Raw genomic sequence first — 19,900 nt, 5'->3', positions numbered from 1 at the left:
GATGTATGCCCTTAAATGTATTCTCAATAAATTTCCTAATAAAATAATTGTGTTCTTGGAAAATGATGACACAAAATGTGTCTGATTCTAAAACTTTATGTGTAATTGTATGGCTGACTGAGACACTGAGTGACTGTCTGTCACTCTGGCTCTGTCCATTCTTCTTTGTGATTGAATCCCAATACTGTCTGTACTGATACTTAGCCATATTTTAGATGGATAATATCAGTACTCCTGGTAGTCAACCACCCAATTCTTCAATTGTGGAACCTACAGTGGTGGAAGCCCAAACTGTTGAGGCTAATAATCAACAGAATGAGCAACCTCCTGCTGCAGTTTCTGGGAAGAAGAGGAAAGAGGTTGAGTCCAGATCCAGAGTATGGGATCATTATGTGAGAATAAAAGACAGTAACAATATTACTATACAAGCAAAGTGTGTTTATTGTGCAAAAGTGTACAAGTGTGAGTCCAAGAGACATGGTACATCTTCCTTAATAGCCCATATGCTAAGCTGTTTGAAAAACCCTCACTCCAAGGATACTAGGCAGACCCTTTTAACCTTTCAAGCAGTTAATACCCCTGAGTCATCTGAAACTACTGTGGGAGAAATTGGGTGCTGGGTATTTAACCAAGACTTAATTAGGAGGGCCTTGGTTAAAATGATAATCATAGATGAACTGCCTTTTAGATTTGTTGAGGGTTTAGGTTTCAGGATGTTCATTGCTGTTGCTTGCCCTAGGTTTATAGTTCCATCTAGATGGACTATAAGTAGGGACATCCTAGTGGTCTATGAAGAGGAGAGACTGAAATTGAAGGCCTTTTTAAGGGAAACCAGTCATAGGGTTAGCATTACCACTGATTCTTGGACATCAATCCAAAGGATTAACTACATGGTTGTGACTGCCCATTTCATTGATTCAGAGTGGAAGCTGCATAAAAAAATCATAGCCTTTGTCCCTGTTACCTCTCACAAAGGGGAGTATCTTGCAAAAGCCCTAGAAACATGTTTGCTGGAGTGGGGGCTTAGGAATGTTTTTAGTGTTACTGTGGATAATGCCTCGTCTAATGACACTGCTATGGGGTTTCTTAAGAAAAAAATTGTGTCTTGGGGTACATCAACTGTGAAGGCTAAGTATATTCACATGAGATGCATTGCCCATATCCTTAACTTGGTTGTTCAAGATGGCTTGAAGGAGTGTGATAGTTCTGTGAAAAAAGTTAGGGAGGTTGTTAGATATGTTAGGAATTCACCTGCCAGGTTAAAGAAGTTCAGGGACTTGGCTGATTTGTTAGGAATTGAGCAAAGGTCTTCTTTGTGTCTAGATGTTCCAACCAGATGGAACTCTACATATTTGATGTTATAATCTGCTTTGACTTATCAGAAAGTCTTTGAATCTTGTGAAGAGTCTGATAGTTCTTTCAAATCTGACTTGGGTGATTCTGTGCCTAATTTTATGGACTGGGAGTCTGTGAGCAGTTTGGTGGAGTTGTTGAAATGTTTTTATGATATGACAATCAGAATTTCTGGTTCTTTATATGTGACAGCTAACACATTTTTCAGTGAGATTTCTGATTTGTATTGTATTTTAAATGGAATGGTGGAAGCTGGTGGGGCAGTGAGCTTAATGGGGAGAAATATGAAAGCAAAATTTGAGAAGTATTGGGGTGATATAGACACGATGAATCTTATGATTTTCTTTGCAAACATTCTAGACCCCAGGGATAAATTAGAGTATATGCCTACTCAAATTAATCATATGTATGGTGAGGAGAAAGGTAAACCATACTATGTTAAAGTGCTTGCTGGTTTGAATGAGTTATTTGATGATTATTCTATTCTTGCCACTTCTTCTGTTTCTGGTTCTTCTGTGTCTGCTGCTGTTGGTAGTGCTTCTTCTGTGAGTTCTGTCAGTTTTGTGTCTGTTGGAAGGCCACAGCATTTACTCAAGTCCCAAATTAAAAAACAAAGATTGGAATCTGGGAGTAAGAAAAAAACTGAACTGGATATCTACTTGAGTGAGGCAATAGTTGAGGAGGAAAACTCCTTTGATATTCTGAGATGGTGGAAGATAAATGCTGAGAGGTTTCCCATCCTTTCTAAGCTTGCTAGGGATGTCCTAGCTATTCCAATCTCAATTGTTGCCTCTGAGTCTGCCTTCAGTACATCTGGGAGAGTATTGGATCCTTTTAGGAGTTCATTAACTCCAAAAATTGTGGAAGCTTTGGTGTGTACCCAGGATTGACTTAGACTGCCCAATACTCCTCTATGTATTGAGGAAAATCTTGAAGAACTTGAGAGGTTTGAAAAAAGGTAATTGTTTTACACTTAATTTCTTTTTGTTGTTTTACAGTTTTATATTCATATTTTGCATTTAATAATTTACATTTCTTATTTTGCAGAGTTAGTTGATGGTGGAAGTGGAAGGAATTTTGATCCTACACTGGCTACAATTCCTGTAATGTTATTCTTTATCATTACTTGTGTCTCCATTCTAATTAATTGTCAATTTACTCAATTTCATTCTAAAATCTAATCTCAGTTGGTATTTTTTGAGGCCATGGTAACTATGTGTTATTAGTTGCTGGCTTGAATGAGTTGAATCCTTGATTGCACTGGTCCACTGTAAGTATGGTACTCTGCAACTGTAATTCTGTAAGACAGTAAGAGTGTAAGGCTTGGTAACTTTTTGTAAGTTGCCGCCTTATTTAACTCTGTTACTCTATTCTGTTTGTCCCTTTTATCAGTTTATGTGGCAAATGGCAATGATGAAACTTCCACCTATAATCTGAAAAGAAGGATTAAGTTGGCATGTTGCTCTATATTTATTGAAGCAATTTGCCCTTAATTCAAAATTGATAGGAAACAATGCTTACTGAGCCAAAATTCTAACTTCCAAGTATTATACAATTGTGTTGTAATTGTTTTCAGTTTTTACTTTTCACTAACTTGTAAGTTGTAACAATTTACAGGAAGAAGAGTAGGACTAACTGTTGCTGGGGCTGTGCACTAACTGAGTAACTGTTGCAGTGTTGCTGACTTGCTGTATCTGTAATTCTGTATTGTTATAAGCTTCAAATTTCAAAGTATCATGATATGATGTATTCTCTTTTGGTCTGTAATAAGTAATTAAGTATCAAAGTATGATGTATCTATGATTTTTGACAATTTCTCTTTTGGTCTGTAATAAGTCATAATTTGTAGTTATAACTTATAACTTATAAGTTATAACTTAGAATCAGACAACTTAGTAAAGTTTTTAATTGGTTTTCAGTTTTCACATTTTTTTTTGCATATATTCTCAATCCGAATATAGGTCGGATAACCGACCGAACCGACTCAAACCGAAATTATGAAAAACCGATAGGGTTTAGTTCAAAATAAAATCGGTTAGGATGTGAACATGACCAATCCGAAATCCGATCGGAGAAGGCTCCCGTCCGTCCGAACCGAACCGATCCGTCCGCTGCACACCCCTAATTGAAGCAACAAAACTTTTAAACTATATTAAAATTATTTAGTACATGAATATTTTAAAATTTTATTATATTTGTTCTTTATAACATTGTTAGTTTTGGTATTATATGCAAAATTGAGATTTGATAACCTTCTTCCCTAAAATGATTTATTTTCAATTGTGACACATAACCCTTATTTTTCATACACGACTCTGTTAAAATTATATTTTTTTATTTTACAAATGAAATATCAATACTAAACAAGATTATAATTAAAGAAGAAATATTAAAATTAAATATTAAAATACTCATGTACTAAGTATAATTTTAATAGATTTAATTATTTAGTTGTTCTAGGGGTTAAAATTGTAACTTTTTTGAAGAGTTAGGGTGTGTATCGTAACAATAAAAAATTAGAGACTAAAATCTCCAGCGAGAAACAATTGAGTGACTAAAATTAAAATTTTTCTATATCAAATATTAAAATATATTGGTTACTACATAGATATAGGCGCTACTTATGAGCCCATTTTGAATAAAAAGGAGGCTTGATTGTTTAACCAATAGTTATGCCGTGGACCCAGGTCCACCATGGGTCCAAAAACGACGCCTTTTTTTTTTTTTTTTTTTACATATTGGCCTTAAATGTGGAACACAAACTCTACATTCACATACACTATATTCTACATTCACAATTTGTAAACTTCACATTCACACATTACAGGATTATATGTTTAGTAACTATATTACCACTGTTATGCATTCACACATTCAAAACTCTATATTCACAGGTCCTATACTCCATATTCACAACTTGAGAACTCCACATTCACACATTACAGGGCTACAAGTTGCTAGAACTTCTTAACTCTATTACAGATTCACACATGCATAACTCTACATTCACGATTTCTATACTCCATATTCACAATTTGAAACCTCCACATTCACACATTTCTAGGCAACTCTACATTCACACAATCATAAGTCTACATTCACGATTTCTATACTCTACATTCACACTTTGAAACATCTACATTCACACATTTTTGGACAACTCTATATTCAGCAATATGTTTACTAATTTTTTTAAAAAAAAAAAAAATAAAGAAGACAAAACAACGTAGTTTTGGACCCAAGTCCACCTTGCAAGGTGGACCTGGTCCACAGCATAATTTAACCTATCGAGGTTGAAGAGAGCCCATTTTATCAATTTTGTGAAAGAGGCCTCCTAAAATTCATCCTGGTTAGGCTGAAATGGCCCACTAATTGTTGCCCAACAGAAGTTGATACCAAAAAGTTTAATGGCCCAACTATCTAGCCCATCATCTGTAATTGTATTGGGTTAACAAATGAATGACACCCGCCCAGTGATCCACGCATATGTTTGTATCAAATTATATTGCGATCATGAATAAATATTTATTTTTAATATATTAAATATTTATTATTATATTCATTTAAAATTTATTATTTAGTAGTATATAAAAATAATGAACTTTCAATATACAAGTATTATACTTTCAGAAAATAAACATCCAATGTATTAAAAATAAATATTTATTATATTAAAATTGAACCATATGTTAGTGGTCTACCTTACATGGTGGACCATGGTTCATGATATAATGATTGTATACTTGTTGCTTCAATTAATAAGAAGTGAAAGTCTTAGTATAACTATAATATAAATATTTAGGAGTGGTTCTTCTTAGTTATGAATAAGCTTGAACTCTAAACTTATAAAGGGTTCATCATTGTTCAGGCTCAAAAGATTAATGAAGAGATAAATTGTGGAATATGTATATCGCAGCTGGCCAGCATGGCATATAGGCCTTTCAATATACTTATAAGTAGGATTTAAACCTTATATGCTTTAATTTATTTTGAATTGATTGGTTAGTTAAATTATGTGTGGAGATAGAGTCCTTTGTAATGATTCGCAGGCAATTCTTTTAACTGCTGCCTGTTCACTTTGCATGTAGGATCAAGTTTCGAGATATCTGTCTGAAGAGAGGTGTAAATAGTTTGGGAATAGGTGGATGAGATTTATTTGAACCCAAATATTAAATATATGACATGAAACAGGAAACATAAGAGAAATGAGTGGGGTGGTGTAATTTGATGCAGATTAAGAATAATGTAGTGTAAAATGGTGACATTATAAGTATTTTTTTTGGGGCCATTTGTGTAGTCTAAATACTTCAATAGGCCATCCCCTCCTGATTGTGGTCGACACTACAAATACATGCTAGCCTGGAATTAATTAAATCTTCCATGTGCTTTTCATCACTTTTACATTTCACTTTAATTTTCAAAAAAAAAAAATACATTGATTATTTTACTTGTTAACTTCCATTATACTGTAAAATATTATAAAAATTACAAAAAAATAAAATAAAAATTCAACTAAAAGTCTATATATTAAGGGAAGTTGCATTGGTTTTCTTGCGAAAAGGTTAATATGAATGATAGTTTGATGAGTTAATTTGGATTAATCATTGGGTGTACTTTTTGGTGATCGATGATCGGAGATATAATGGATAGAAAGTTTCACATATAGTATCATAGCGGGATTAATGGATGTATATTTAATTTTGGGTTGTATCTCTATTGAGAGAAAATTAGTTTTAAACATGTTAAATTTGATGACTAAAGTTTCTGATTTCACCAGACTATATTCTAGACCATGAATATGCTCTTATGTGTATAATGAAGAGATAAACTAAGTTAATCTTCTATCATGTCAAAAAAAAAAAAAAAGTAAGTTAATCCAACTTTGATACTCAATGCTAAACTATATATTTACTTTTGATCGAGCACAAAGTGTCCCTCCTACACTCAAACCCCAATGTTAGTGGTTGAGACTGAATGCCACCCTATCTTTGAAAGCAAGTTTTAATTAAGTGAAACTTTTCATCCACTCAACTAATGCTTTGAGAACATTATAAATACTTGTGTGAGACCGTCTCACAGGTTTCAATCCGTGAAACGAGTCGAATCTTTGATTAATGAGTAAAATCTTTGATTAATGGGTCAAATCTTTGATATCATTACTCAAATATTCAATCAGTCATATGAAACAGTCTCACACAAGTTTTTGCCTTTAAATATTAATTGGTAAGAATTGAAGGTTCCCAAAATTTTCAAGACTCTTGAGAACAATGATATGTCTAACGACCGGCCACGAAAAAAGTACGCATATTATTAGCTGTGCCTTAGCACACTCATGAAATTAACGGCTTTCCTACCCCATACCAAAGTTATTAAAAAAAGAAAAAAGGTCAAATGATAATGAAGCATGACCACCATCCGTATGTGGGTGCCTTTTAAGAATATATACCCTCCCTATAATATCCACCAATATTTCTTTACTTTATTTGCTCCAACCTAAACACAAAACTTCATACACATATACTATATATAAAAAAAAAAATTTATGCTTAACCTCTTGACATTGAACCCCTTTCACTTAATCGAGTAACTTTATTTCGTTATTAGTTAAACATGTATAAGAGGTAACTCAAGAGTGAAAAAATGACATGAGTGAATTGAACATTATTGTAGGATTTAGAATTCATTCTTTAATTTAGCAGATGTTGTTTGTGAATGAACTACCTAGCTTGAATATAGGTAGTGGGGAGGGGGGTGCATGCTCTCAACCCTTAACACCCTCAAAGTGGAAGAGTTTGAGGTTGAATGTTGACTACATTTTTAGAAATGGCATGATCGAGATGAGTCATCATGAATATAATTTGAATATTTTGATGCATATACTATATTGCTCATCAGGTTACATGAATCACTATTTTCTTGGAGTCTGTATATCATTTTCATTTATGATCGATTATCATCATTTCTATACATTGTTGACAGGTTATGAGTTTTAACTAGGTATCCAGGCAAGTAGGTGGTTATGTGTGTGTATATATATGCACGCAGTGAAGGGGGTGGGGTGAGTGATGGTAGTGGGTGGGGGGTTGTAAATTAAGGAAAAGTAGATGAAATCCAGCTCATAGGTGTCAAAGACTGAGCAGACCCCACGTGGAGGGGATTGCCAGTTCACGGGCTAATACACCACTGTATGTGTGCATTCATAAAACAATGGTCTAACCTTTAGCTGTCTCCTCCTCCCAAAGCCTGGCACCAACCCACTACTTATGTTTCTCTATGCTTTCTACCTTTCTTACCCGCAATTTTATTTCCTTATACTTTCTTAACAGCGCCACATATGAATAACAATATATTAAACTCGATTCATCAAATTTTTACCTGATGCATGTAGTTCGGGGATCCTGAAGTACTAGCTAGGTTTGCTAACTTTTCCCTTAATAATATAATTTCTTGATCTCGAGATGGTTATTACATTATGCTGTAAAACAGTGATAAGTTGACAAAAGTGAGGTTCCAAATTAAACAACAAAGATAAATAATGTTCAAATTAAGTCACACATGTATGTTTTCAAAAAAAAAAAAAAAGAAGTCACATATGTATGTATATGTGTGGGTGGGTGCGTTCGTGGTCGTGCGTGCAGTCATGGAGCCATGGAGATCGAATGTGGACAACATAATGGTCTTCCATTAACTACAATAAAAACAAGATTAGCCTGACAGTTGTGACAGGTTTGACTACTGCCAATGTTCTTTTACAACTTCAATCCCTCCAGCTTTAACCAGTAATTGCTTAATTAATTAAAATTATACAACTAACAATATTACAATGACAATTATACATAACTATAATTGCTGCGATCCTTGCGCTTAAGCTGGACAAAAAAGCTTGATTTGATTTCATCACAGCCGCCCAAAGAAGAATATGGTTGAATAAGTTTTTCTTGTTATCTCATTATTACAATCTGGTTGGCGTATTACCCATATATATATATATATATATATATATATATATATATATATATATATATATATGTCCATAATCGGGTGAGAACCGGTTGACAAATCCATACCATTTGATCTAGTAGATTCAACGATTGAAAATAAACAAAATTTTGTAATATTTATAAAAATGACTTCGTTCATTTTAAAAATTTGTAATATTTATGAAAATAAACTCGTTCATTTAGTTCTCACCTAGGGAATAATTCTCATATATGATTAGGATATTTTATATATATATATATATATATATATATATAATATGTTTCTCCAACTAGCAACTAATTAGTTTATGGGTTCTTAACTGTTATACCAACTTGTTCTGCTTTGGCTGTTTTGAGGGTTGGCCTTATAACTTCTTATGATTGGATGAGTTGGGAACGTGGGTCCACGTGACAGTATCATTATTCCTCCTCATTAGTCTCCTTAAGCCTACAACTAATATTGCTATGGAGGATTCTTAATTTGATGCTTACAATAATATTATTCTAAAAATAATATTTAATTCCTATTCTTTATTATATTTTGATAATCCAAGTTTCCACCTTCGTTAAACTATATCCTGAATCTCATGAATTCGCTCTCTAGGCCAATGAAAACGTAAATCGAGCCTGCCTCACATATACGAAAAAATTATATTTTTACTACTTTTAATTTAATGTTGAAATAAGCATTCGATCCTAACATATACTCGCATAAAATAATACGTATTACAGTCACCAATTAACAATATGTAAATTGATAAACATAAATAAAATTTGTGGTGTTTGGAAAATTTATCTATTATGGTGGGGTAATTATTATGGTAATATAGGTAAGGTATGGCTAATCTTGATTAAAATTTTAAATTAATGTAACTCTTAATTAAGGTATGGCAATATAAACATTTTAAGTACCGAGTGTGTTAGTAATCATAAATTTGGTAGAAAAAAATTACCACTTTTAACATTGAAATAAGCATTTGGTCCTGACATATACTTGCATAAACTAATACATATATATTACAGTCACCAATTAACCATATGTAAATGGATAAACATAAACAAAATTTGTGGGGTTTGGAAAATTTATCTATTATGGTGGGGTGATTATTATGGTAATATAGGTAAGGTATGGCTAATCTTGATTAAAATTTTAAATTAATGTAACCTTTAATTAAGGTAGGGCAATATAAACATTTTAAGTATTAGCAATCATAAATTTGGTAGAAAAAAAAAAGAATTAAAAGGGAGGGTGGACCATAATTGATTTTGATAGTCCCTGTACGTTATTGGTTACTGGTCAATAACTTTGTTAGCTCCATATGGACTTAGACAATAACTCCAATTCCAACCAAATAACAATCCAATTTAAGTACCCTTCAATATCACAGAGTCCTAAAATGTATAAGTCAATTAAAATTCCATAACAAACAGTAATACACTATATGCAATAATAAAAGACATTTAATGTTACAACAACAACAATGTCTCCAGCTTATATTCATTCTTTTGAGTAACAAAGAAAATCTGAACCCATTAAACCCCACTATGAGTATCTGTATCCAACCTGTAAATTACAAAGATGTAAATCGCATTAAAAAATGTAACGTATAGTCGTATACTGATTGGTCATGGGGTAGGGGTGTGATATAATGTATATACACAGGAAAAAACAGAGGGTAAGACATAATTATAAACCAAGAAAGAAAAGTGGGATTAGTAGATGGATAATGGTAAGGTGTTGAGGAGGTCCAAAAGGCAAAAGAACACAGAAAGAAGAGAACGCAAAGACAACTAGGGGAGAGTATTGATTGGAGGGTAGGGAGGGGGGTGGGGGAGGGGGGTGGGGGAGGGAGGGAGGAGGGTATATTAATGCTCAGGGACAGGCAGGACACAGTCAAGTGCTCTTAGTCACGCAGCTGTCATTCGTTATACAAAACCCCCACCCCACCCTTACCCCTACCCCTACCCCAACCCCCACCACCCACCTCAGATATCCTCTTCAATTCCTTTCTGAAATACAGCAAATTAGAGTTTGCAGCTGTCGGATAATCAAACCTCCCCCCTCTCTCTCTCTCCTCCTTTTCTTTCATCAATTCTATCTAAAACATATAGCTGCGCTGGGCTCGCTACCTATAATATCTCCCTAACCCTTTGTTTCCACCATTTTTTTTGGAGTTTCGGAGAGATCGATATATACACATACAAGTGATCATCATCTATCAGCGCAGCAGAGTTGATCGAAGTTGGTTTAATATATACGAGGAGATAGAGGGGTTGCATGGTAGTCTATTTTTTTCTCGACTACCTTTCTGCACAAGATTGAGGCCGGCGGAAACGTAACAGCTTTCTTTGCACTTTTGATGAATTAGATCAGACGAGGTTTTGGGGTTTTCCTCCTCGTACATGGCTTACCAGCATTACCGATCGCCCTTCGGCGACACCACCTACACCAAGGTCTTCGTCGGAGGCCTCGCATGGGAGACTCCCACCGATGTAATGCGCCGTTATTTCGAGCAGTTCGGGGAGATCCTCGAGGCCGTTATCATCACGGACAAGAACACCGGCAAATCTAAAGGATACGGATTCGTATGTCTCTTTCTTTTCTGTTTCCTTATATTTATATATATGTCCGATCATCGGTACGAGGTTTTAGTTTCCTCCGCTGAATCTTATTATTATCAAATAAAAAACAGGTAACGTTTCGCGATCCCGAGTCCGCCCGGCGGGCTTGCGACAACCCTAATCCGGTGATCGACGGCAGAAGAGCCAATTGCAATATCGCTTCTCTCGGACGGCCACGACCGTCTCCCCCTCGAGGTATTACATACATTATTATTATGCTTTATCCCTATTATATTATAATATATTATATTATATTCATTGCATCTTATCCTAAACCACAAAAAAAAATAAAATTAATTGAGTGGTTAAAAATTAAAATAACTTTGGTAATAATATAGGTAGGGCACAAGGAGGAAGTCCATACCAAGCAAATGTGGTGCCACCACAGGGAGCATCATCTTCTTCCTATAGTGGAGTGGCAGCGCCATTACCACCCCCACCCCCACCTCCACCACCTGTGATTTACCCACCATATGGGTAAGTTTAATTTTACCTTCTTTAACATTATTATTATTATTATTATTATTATTATTTGCATTCATTATATTCACTGCGGGGTTGATGCCACTAGTAAATGAGAAATGGTCCATGTGATAACACTGCAGAAAGGCAAAGATCAATGTGTTAAAAATGTATGGCAGGTTTGCCAGTGGTGATATGTGAAAAAAAACATCCACACCCCTTGTCGTCTTCCTATGATCATAAAAAAGAAAATATAGAAATTCGTTTTTTTACATTATTGTCAAAAAAATTTTATAATTGAATGCAGTTGGTATTGGCAGATCAATAATAAATAGATTGCTGATTGGTATGAGTTGTCAGTTACGTTGCACAGAACATGCAATGGCTTTAATTTTAATTTCTTCTTATTATATTATTATCTTAAGGTAATTAACATTATTAATACATGATTTATAGCTGGCTAATCGGTGTTAATTATGGTAGAACATCATCATATGAACAACAATATAGTCAATAGAAAATGTAGATAAAAACCTAGACTTAGCCAAAGTTTTATGGGGTTCAGGATATAATTAGGTGAAGTCAGAACTGGGTTATAAAAAAAATAGGGAAATGCATTATCTGTATATAGTAGGGTGCGACAGCATTGACAACTGTCGTTTTGGACACTGGTTTTCCAATAGCCCTTCCCACATTCATATGATCATATGTTTCACATTAACGTTGTCAATGATTCATTGCTTCTAGTGTTGGTTTTCTAGCAATAATTGGATTGGGTGGTTCATGAAATATTAAAAAATAAACAGAAAATAAAACCTACCTTAATTAGAATAATCGATATCAGTAACATTACTTGTACTTAGTGTAGATTTTTTCCCAATAAAGCTTATATCATTGAACTTGTATATCTGTATTTGATTAATCATATATAGTGGTCCATCCAACTTATGGTAACTGGTAAATATGAAAAATAATGATGATGGTCAGCTTATACCACCAACTTGAATTCTTTTGCAAGTTTATATATATATATGGCGTACAAACTTATGTCATATGGGGTCTACAGACTACAATAAATATAATATATGTATATGGTTTGAAGTATATATAGGATTTTCTTATCGCATTCTTTCTTTCATAAAAGTATTCCCTTTCCCCCCCATTGTTGCATTGAAAAAGGGTGGACAAAAGCATGGACCATCTCACTTTGTACATGTTGCTTGAAGATTATATTACACGAACAAATTTGCACGGCAGAAAGACATGTAATTTTTTGTTAGATTAGATGCATATTGACATCTAGGGCATCAAATTTGGTTAAATGAAAGGGATAACTTACGGACCTACTATATGTCTAGTTTTATTTGGAAATGTAATTTAATTTATATTTTCTCCATCTTCATATCAAGTTAATTTGCATGTGATGTTTAACAGTGTTATTGAACATTTACTTTTTTGTGCAGGTACGCTGCCTACCCACCAGATTATGCTTACCATCAAGTGAGTACTAGCAATATGTGCATGCATTTACTAGGATAGATTTTAGTAATTACTCCGCGGTAAGTTTTTTGTTAATTATTAAGGTAAGGGCGGTAATTAATATTGTACGTACAGGGTATTTATAATCCACAGTTTCAGCAAGCAGCAGCAGCGGCACAGTATTACCCTCATCACCATGTGTATGGAAGTTCATCATCAGGCATGGGGTCTCCATATGGTTATGGATATTCCTTGCCGGCATCTAGGGGAACATTTTCTGCAACGCCCCAACGTTTCCATGGGGGACCGTCTTACCTTTACTACCCTACTCCTCAGATGGATGCCGCCGCCGTGGCCGCCGCCGCAGCTTCCTTCTCCCCTACCGCCTATCCTCCCTCTCCTCTCCCACCTTTGCTCCACCCTGCCCCTAGGCATCCTTTCCCAGCTTCCTCCTCTGGTATGTCTTCTCTCATAATATTTTCTGTATAGTCAAAAGTTATAGCTCATAGACCGAAAACGCATTTTTTTTTTATATAGTCGCATTTTCGAGAGACACGGTGCTGAATTTCACTCTTCACTTGTCTCTATCTAACAATTTATAGTTACTAATTGCTGGACTTAACACTTCACAGTCTTTTCATAACAAGTTTTATTATGAGATTAAATTTTTAGTTAAAACGAAAGGGATTATTGAAATGAGTGTTATGATGGGTAAATAGACAAGGGGATTGGGTGGTGGGGGGCCAGGAGGGGAGGGCTAACCATGTGACATGAGCTGGCCAGTTTGATGTTGTGACCCATGATGGGTCAAATGAAAATCATATGCCAGGGAGGCATACATATATATATATGTGTGTACAGGTGTAAAAAAACAGTAATATATATGTATAATTAACTGGCATGTCATGTGAAGCTTTGTATCTATAGTCCGGTAATAGATTCCTCTGAATTTTCTGTTACTCAAGTGCTTTTCCTCTCCTCACCCTCGATTTGTACGTACAACTTTTCTCAGCTGACTTAAACCCAGTGTAGAGTCCATTCTTCTTTCGGAAAATATGAAAACTGTTAAAAAACATCTTGTGATTTGTCTTATTTTTTAAGAGTAGAAAGAAAAGATTTTCAACATTCGAGTGTAATTTTCATTCTACCATGCAATGCTGATGTTCAACACTAGATGCCCGTCTTGTGACCTTAGCCTGACAAAGGATAGTAAACCAGATTAAGTTGTGCATAATATAGATTGTACGGTTGATTAACTTAAATAAAAAAGGTTAATAAGCCATCACATTTAAAGTCAAATTTAAAATCTTGTGATTATTAAATAAGACTCTGACTACCTTTGACTATCTTGTCTCAAAATTTTGTGAGGGACTGAGGGTAGACATAATGGGAGCCAGCACATCTTGTATAGTAGTATCTCGATTCTCGAGAAATTCAACAAGTTTTACCCTGATTACAGCAGAACACCATAAAAATTTATTGTGTGGTAAACCCTGCTGAAAATGGTCCACATTTCACTCAGGTTAAATGCATATATATAAACAAATGAAGTAGAGCTGTAGAGACGAGGACGTACACATGTATGAATTGACTGATTTTCGTACAAATTAATGTGTTGTTGTTCTAATGTGGACTAATTGGTGGGTGCAGAGCCACAGACTCCACAGCAAACCTCAACTGAAACCACCGAAGTTGGGGCTGTTACCTCGGAGAGCCCAAAAACCTATTAAAAAACCCAGACACCACCGGACCGGAAACGGAGAAGAAGAAGAAATGGAGCTAGCTCATAAAAACCAACCACCCACCGTACCGGCGATGACGACGACAGATTAAATTAATTCATGAATTTTCCAACTGTACAATCCTTAACAAAATTCAGTCATCTTTCTCATCTCTACGCATTATTGCACCAATATCTGCAGGTTTCTCTACTTCAACTCCGATCATATTGCACCAGGAATGCCATCCCCAATTCTTCTTCTTCTTTTTTTTCCTTCTTTAATTTTTGAGAAGAAAATTCTTGGTTCATTTATTTTTTTTCTTAAATTTAATCACTAAACCTCTTTGATTAATGTATTATGAATTATAACAGGGAAATTTATCATTTCCTCAATAAAAGATTCATGACAACTTGTTAACTGTTCCCCTGAGTACTTATAGATTTCCTTGTTTTCGGGTTACTGTTAATTAAACGCTATTTACATGACAGAATTATACTCCGTATATTTGTGGAGAGTTTTTACTGTGCCTTAAACCTGAAATGAGCTTGGTGCTGGATCTGGGTTCGGCCAAGGCCACTACTAGTGGGCCTTGGGTCGGGCTTTGTGTTGTTGCTATCTGTAAGAAAAAATATTACTCCATCTGTCTTATTTTATATGTTAATTCGATTGACGAGACTTAACGAAAATTATTTTAATTTAATTTTTTATAATATTAAATTAAGTATTAACATATAAAATTTATATATTTATAAATTATATTAAAAATACTATTACACAAAAAATTAAATTTAAAAATATCAAAATAAATAAATAAATAAAGAGAAAAGAGTTAATTTTACCAATTATTAATGAATACTACAAGTAAAATGGACAAAGTAAGCATTTATTAAATCTTATTAAATTTCATTTACACATACAGTATTATTTATTCGTTTTTATCAGACATTTTATTCAATAATATGATATGTGTAGTTACTCTATATTATTAGTTATTTATAAATAGTTTGGAGCCATTACAGATTTGCAGTGCAAATCATAACTATCGTTCACTAAAATATGTCATAAAAGGGTGGTTAAGTGAATAGTGCATGATTTTTGTACTAAAAGATCACTATTAATATCTTCTCAGTCAAGTTCATATTTTCTTAGTGCGATTTACCTCTCTTATTTTGTTTGATTATATAATGTACTCAACAAGTTAGCTAATGTATCTGAGTAACCATAAAAGTGATTTTTTTGGGGGAATTTTTTGGTGAATTTTTGTGAGTTGGATGAGAAAGAATAGAGGTGAGAATATAAATGTATGCCTTAGGGGTGAGCTTGAAGTGGTTTGAAGCAAATTTGGGGTGAATCTGCATATTTTGAAAACGCCAAATTTTTTAAAAAAATTCACCTTTTCTCCTTCCTCTCTCCTTGACAACAAAAAATATGAAACCTTCCCCTTCATCCTATTTTTCTCTTTCCTAGTGATACATACAAAAAAATCAACAATTGTGGTTGCATGCCTCTCGTTTCAGTCTTCAAAAAGATATGAAACCTTTTGATTTGGTAGCAGACAACTAACTGCAGAACAGGGCCAGTCCTCCATCAATGCATGCAACCTTTTCAAATAATTGATCATATCGGAGTTGTTGACTTGATGTCAGGTAGGCCTAAAAGGTCTCAGCAGCGCAGCAAGCTAAGGATTACTATTAGCCTAGTTTGTTACGTTAGTTGTTTCATATTTTCTTTGAATACGTACGTTGGCCAAAAATTAAAGCATATGTTGCAATCATTATGCTTTGATGCATGCATGTATGTGTGGGGTAAAGGGGTGCAAGTACCTACGAGCCATGGTCGGAGTTCCTTGCCACTGCACTGCAAGAACTGCAACACAAACCATCCTCCGGAGCCGCCGCTCACACATCGCCGGCCGCCAGATACGCTTTGAATGCTGGAAGTGCTTGGCCATGAAAAGAGAGTGCACACATATTGACGGGAAGAATTGCAGGGTTCAGTGGGTTTACGTTTCAGTCGTTTTATAATGTTTTGATTTCACGCACATAAATGGTAACACACTTCATGGATGGAAGTGGTGAACGTATAATATAATATATACGGAGTAGTTGTTATTGATGGTTTTTATCGGGCTTGGGTCTATCATATTCCGGTGATAATTTTGTCGGACTAGGGTCTATCATAAATCGGATATGGAAGTACAGAACGCCTAAATATTAGCCTAAAAGGGCCGGGTTAGAATAATATTGTAGGTCTGGGGACTTGGGAGTTAGGACCCAAGCCAATGGACCCTGAGAGGTTTGGTGAGCTTAGGAATGATGATTTAATGGAGACAAAGCATCCTATTTATATTGTTGAAGACTTCATGGATGCTTAACAAATGTACGACACTAACTTGTCTTCGTTCTTGACCATACATGTGTCCCTCACTACCTCGATGCTAGCAATCTTCACATGGCTAAGTAGAGTGTCATGTCCTTTAGTACACAAGAGATAGTTGGCTTAGTGGGTTGGTACTTGTGTTGTTAAATGAGAGGTTGTGGGTTTAATATCCCTAGTAGTGCTTCTTATAATATTTTGCTCCAATATTCATTCTTTCCTTAAATCAAATAGATTTCCATTATTCTTATTAGGCAACACCCATCAATAATGTGGATACCGCGCTTGGCCAAGAATTTCCCAATAGATTTCCATTATTCTTATTGGGCAACACCCATCAATAAAGATGGATAGAAGCTTGACCAAGACTTTTCCAATAAAATAGACCCGGATCCCATGTCCTCATCTAATGTATATTAATATACTATATTAAAAAAATTAATACCGAGAACTATAAATTAAAATGTAATTATATTTACATTATTATCTCAAATATTACTTACTAAAACAGTGAGTTAAATCCGTACTAACAATTATATTTGCACTATTGCTAATATAACATGAATACATAATAGAATATAGTAGATCGTTTCTGTTGGGTATGGGCGAGGAAGACTATGCTAGGCCATGACCCAAGACCCACTAGGGGCAATGAGGCATAGCGCGCGAAGAGGGCAACCTAGACAAATTCATAAACTTGGCCCATACTTGTCCTAAATATTGATGCTTTAGAGTCCATGTCTTGGACCCAAACATGAAAACGCGAGAATCCCATTAAACTTTGACTGTTGTACACTTGTACTCTGTTTAGGGTTAATCAGAATTACCAAATCTGTAGCTAATTTTTGGTAAGGAGTATTTGATTATTATTAGCATTAAATGTATGAAAGTGAGCCAAAACACCTTGTGCTCAGATAGTATAGTGACTCTTCCATATGGAGGTATGAGATTGAACCTTAATGTGTCTATACTACATATAATAGACTCAATAAAATTCAAAACAAAAGAAGGCACATCTAAATGTAATTTACTAGTTTTTAACTCTTCTGACCTTCTTTTGAATGTTTATATTAGTTTGACCCTTAGCAATATAAAATTAAGAGAAAATAATCAAATAGATCTCTAAACTTTACATCAAAAGTTAATTAGACACCTAAACTTTTAAAATTAAGTCCTAAAAACATGTTATTTTTATTAAATAAGTCAAATATACCATATCGGTAACCAACATGTTACTGGTCAAATTACACAAGTTCTAGAAACATTTATGTGTGTGAGTTTGTGTATGTATGTATGTATGTATGTATGTATATGTGTGTGTGTCTGTGTGTGTATATATGTGGTGGGGGGGGGNGGGGGGGGGGGGTTCTATGCGGGTTTTGTACATAAAATATGAGCCTAATTCGACCCATTGCGTGTTTAATTTTTAAGACCCTACCCTAACCCACATCCCTCTATCATCCAAAAAAAAATGATTCATATGGGTCGAATTCGGGTGGATATTCCCGAGGCGGGTTAAAATTGTCATCCCTACATATATTCTCTATTTTTAAAATTGTTATAGGTTTATGTACAAAAATGGTCTATCGCAGCTACATAATATGTCAACTACATATATCGAATCTGAAGGTTATTTTTGGACTAGAGTCTACAATGCAAGATAGACTCTTGGTCCATGGTATAATTTACTTTATTTTTACACGTCACTTTTACTATCTTATCATTTAGGAGTATAATTTAAGAATAAAAATAGTATTTTTTGGAGTTTTATTGACCATGTTACATGTAGTATACCCACATTAAAACTCAAATCCAAAATCTCCTATTTAAAAGAGTCACTTCACGGAGTTCACGCCACTTGAGTACAAAGGTCTTTAGTATTTTATTTTCCTTTCTATCATGCATTTTCCTTAGCACGTGCATATAACTAAGTGCGTGGCTGCGTGCCTCACAAATCAAAATACCAAATTCCCCTTATCCTATTCTTGTCGGCTTGTCGCCATTCGAACTTCTCGGAACTCTAACTTTTGTTCTTGTATCTTCTAATTATTAATGCAACTAGTCACTGGCACGCGAATGCCCAACGATAATACTCCATAATTTTAATAATTATTATATGATAAAATAAAACATACATAAACACATTGGTTCCCTAACAGACTCACCCTGGCACCACTTCAAAGAAACTCATGTGAGCTCATATTAGAGGCATCATTATATATTTATATTTGTGAGTTGATTTATTACATATATATTTTTTAAAAATTAATTTCTAGAGTAAAGAATGCATATTTCTGAGAACAGCCAAGATTAAGTCTTAAGGCCCAATGCATACTTGGTAAATTCCAGCCCACAAACACATTGCAAAATCAGTATACACAGCTCAAAAAGCTATTTAATTTAGTCTAACTATTAGTCAACCCATAAATGTGTTAATCAAAGATAGAGCTTCGTACATAGTCAACCCTGGGGACCAATTCTAGTCAGCCATGGTGTCCATAATCTCCAATTTTTAAAATCCAGACGATAGAGCTTCGTACATAGATTCACATAATAAAGAGGACAAAGCCTTCACGTCTCCTACCAGAAGCACACAAAAAGGCGTCTTCTTTAGCACTCCTCCCACTAAAAATTGTCTTTAATCCATTCCAATTTTGATGAAAAAGCCACCATTTAGAGTCCTCATAATAAAAAAATTTTCTTGTGGCCCACCACTTAGAGTCCTAAATTATTTTACACAAACACTTACAAATTATTAATTTTGGGTAACAAAATGTTCGTGAAGAATAATCTTGCAAATATTACGAATAAATATTCATATAACTTTGGGACAAATAAATACTTTTAGTGAACATTAAACTTACCCTTGAAGCCAAAATTCACGTGAACTCTTCAAATTCTAATCAT

At 34.5% G+C, this 19,900-nt stretch overlaps 2 protein-coding genes across 2 annotated transcripts; both read left to right on the top strand.

Moving 5' to 3' along the window:
* The first annotated feature begins 215 nt into the window (after nucleotides 1–215).
* LOC116013096 (zinc finger BED domain-containing protein RICESLEEPER 2-like) lies at nucleotides 216–2,982 on the top strand. Its single transcript, XM_031252757.1, has 5 exons — nucleotides 216–1,325; nucleotides 1,383–2,225; nucleotides 2,290–2,311; nucleotides 2,401–2,456; nucleotides 2,971–2,982. Exons 1-5 carry the CDS (start codon nucleotides 216–218, stop codon nucleotides 2,980–2,982), a joined length of 2,043 nt encoding a protein of 680 aa, XP_031108617.1.
* Nucleotides 2,983–10,358: 7,376 nt separating this feature from the next.
* LOC115996490 (RNA-binding protein 24-A) lies at nucleotides 10,359–15,035 on the top strand. Its single transcript, XM_031235776.1, has 6 exons — nucleotides 10,359–10,919; nucleotides 11,027–11,150; nucleotides 11,294–11,432; nucleotides 12,881–12,917; nucleotides 13,032–13,353; nucleotides 14,547–15,035. Exons 1-6 carry the CDS (start codon nucleotides 10,737–10,739, stop codon nucleotides 14,624–14,626), a joined length of 885 nt encoding a protein of 294 aa, XP_031091636.1. The 5' UTR covers nucleotides 10,359–10,736; the 3' UTR covers nucleotides 14,627–15,035.
* Nucleotides 15,036–19,900: the final 4,865 nt, after the last annotated feature.

This window comes from Ipomoea triloba, chromosome 1, assembly GCF_003576645.1.
Source record: "Ipomoea triloba cultivar NCNSP0323 chromosome 1, ASM357664v1".
NCBI classification, from domain to species: domain Eukaryota; kingdom Viridiplantae; phylum Streptophyta; class Magnoliopsida; order Solanales; family Convolvulaceae; genus Ipomoea; species Ipomoea triloba.
The sequence above is the reverse complement of the archived record's forward strand: the minus strand, read 5'-3'. Positions and strand labels throughout refer to the sequence as shown.

Excerpts from the sequence above, each read along its gene's own strand:
- LOC116013096 (XM_031252757.1), top strand. The coding sequence starts at position 216 with ATGGATAATATCAGTACTCCTGGTAGTCAACCACCCAATTCTTCAATT. Across the intron at positions 1,326-1,382 it reads GGTCTTCTTTGTGTCTAGAT|AAAGTCTTTGAATCTTGTGA; the intron begins GTTCCAACCAGA and ends TTGACTTATCAG. Across the intron at positions 2,226-2,289 it reads CAAAAATTGTGGAAGCTTTG|AACTTGAGAGGTTTGAAAAA; the intron begins GTGTGTACCCAG and ends AAAATCTTGAAG.
- LOC115996490 (XM_031235776.1), top strand. The coding sequence starts at position 10,737 with ATGGCTTACCAGCATTACCGATCGCCCTTCGGCGACACCACCTACACC. Across the intron at positions 12,918-13,031 it reads CAGATTATGCTTACCATCAA|GGTATTTATAATCCACAGTT; the intron begins GTGAGTACTAGC and ends TTGTACGTACAG. Across the intron at positions 13,354-14,546 it reads TTTCCCAGCTTCCTCCTCTG|AGCCACAGACTCCACAGCAA; the intron begins GTATGTCTTCTC and ends TGGTGGGTGCAG.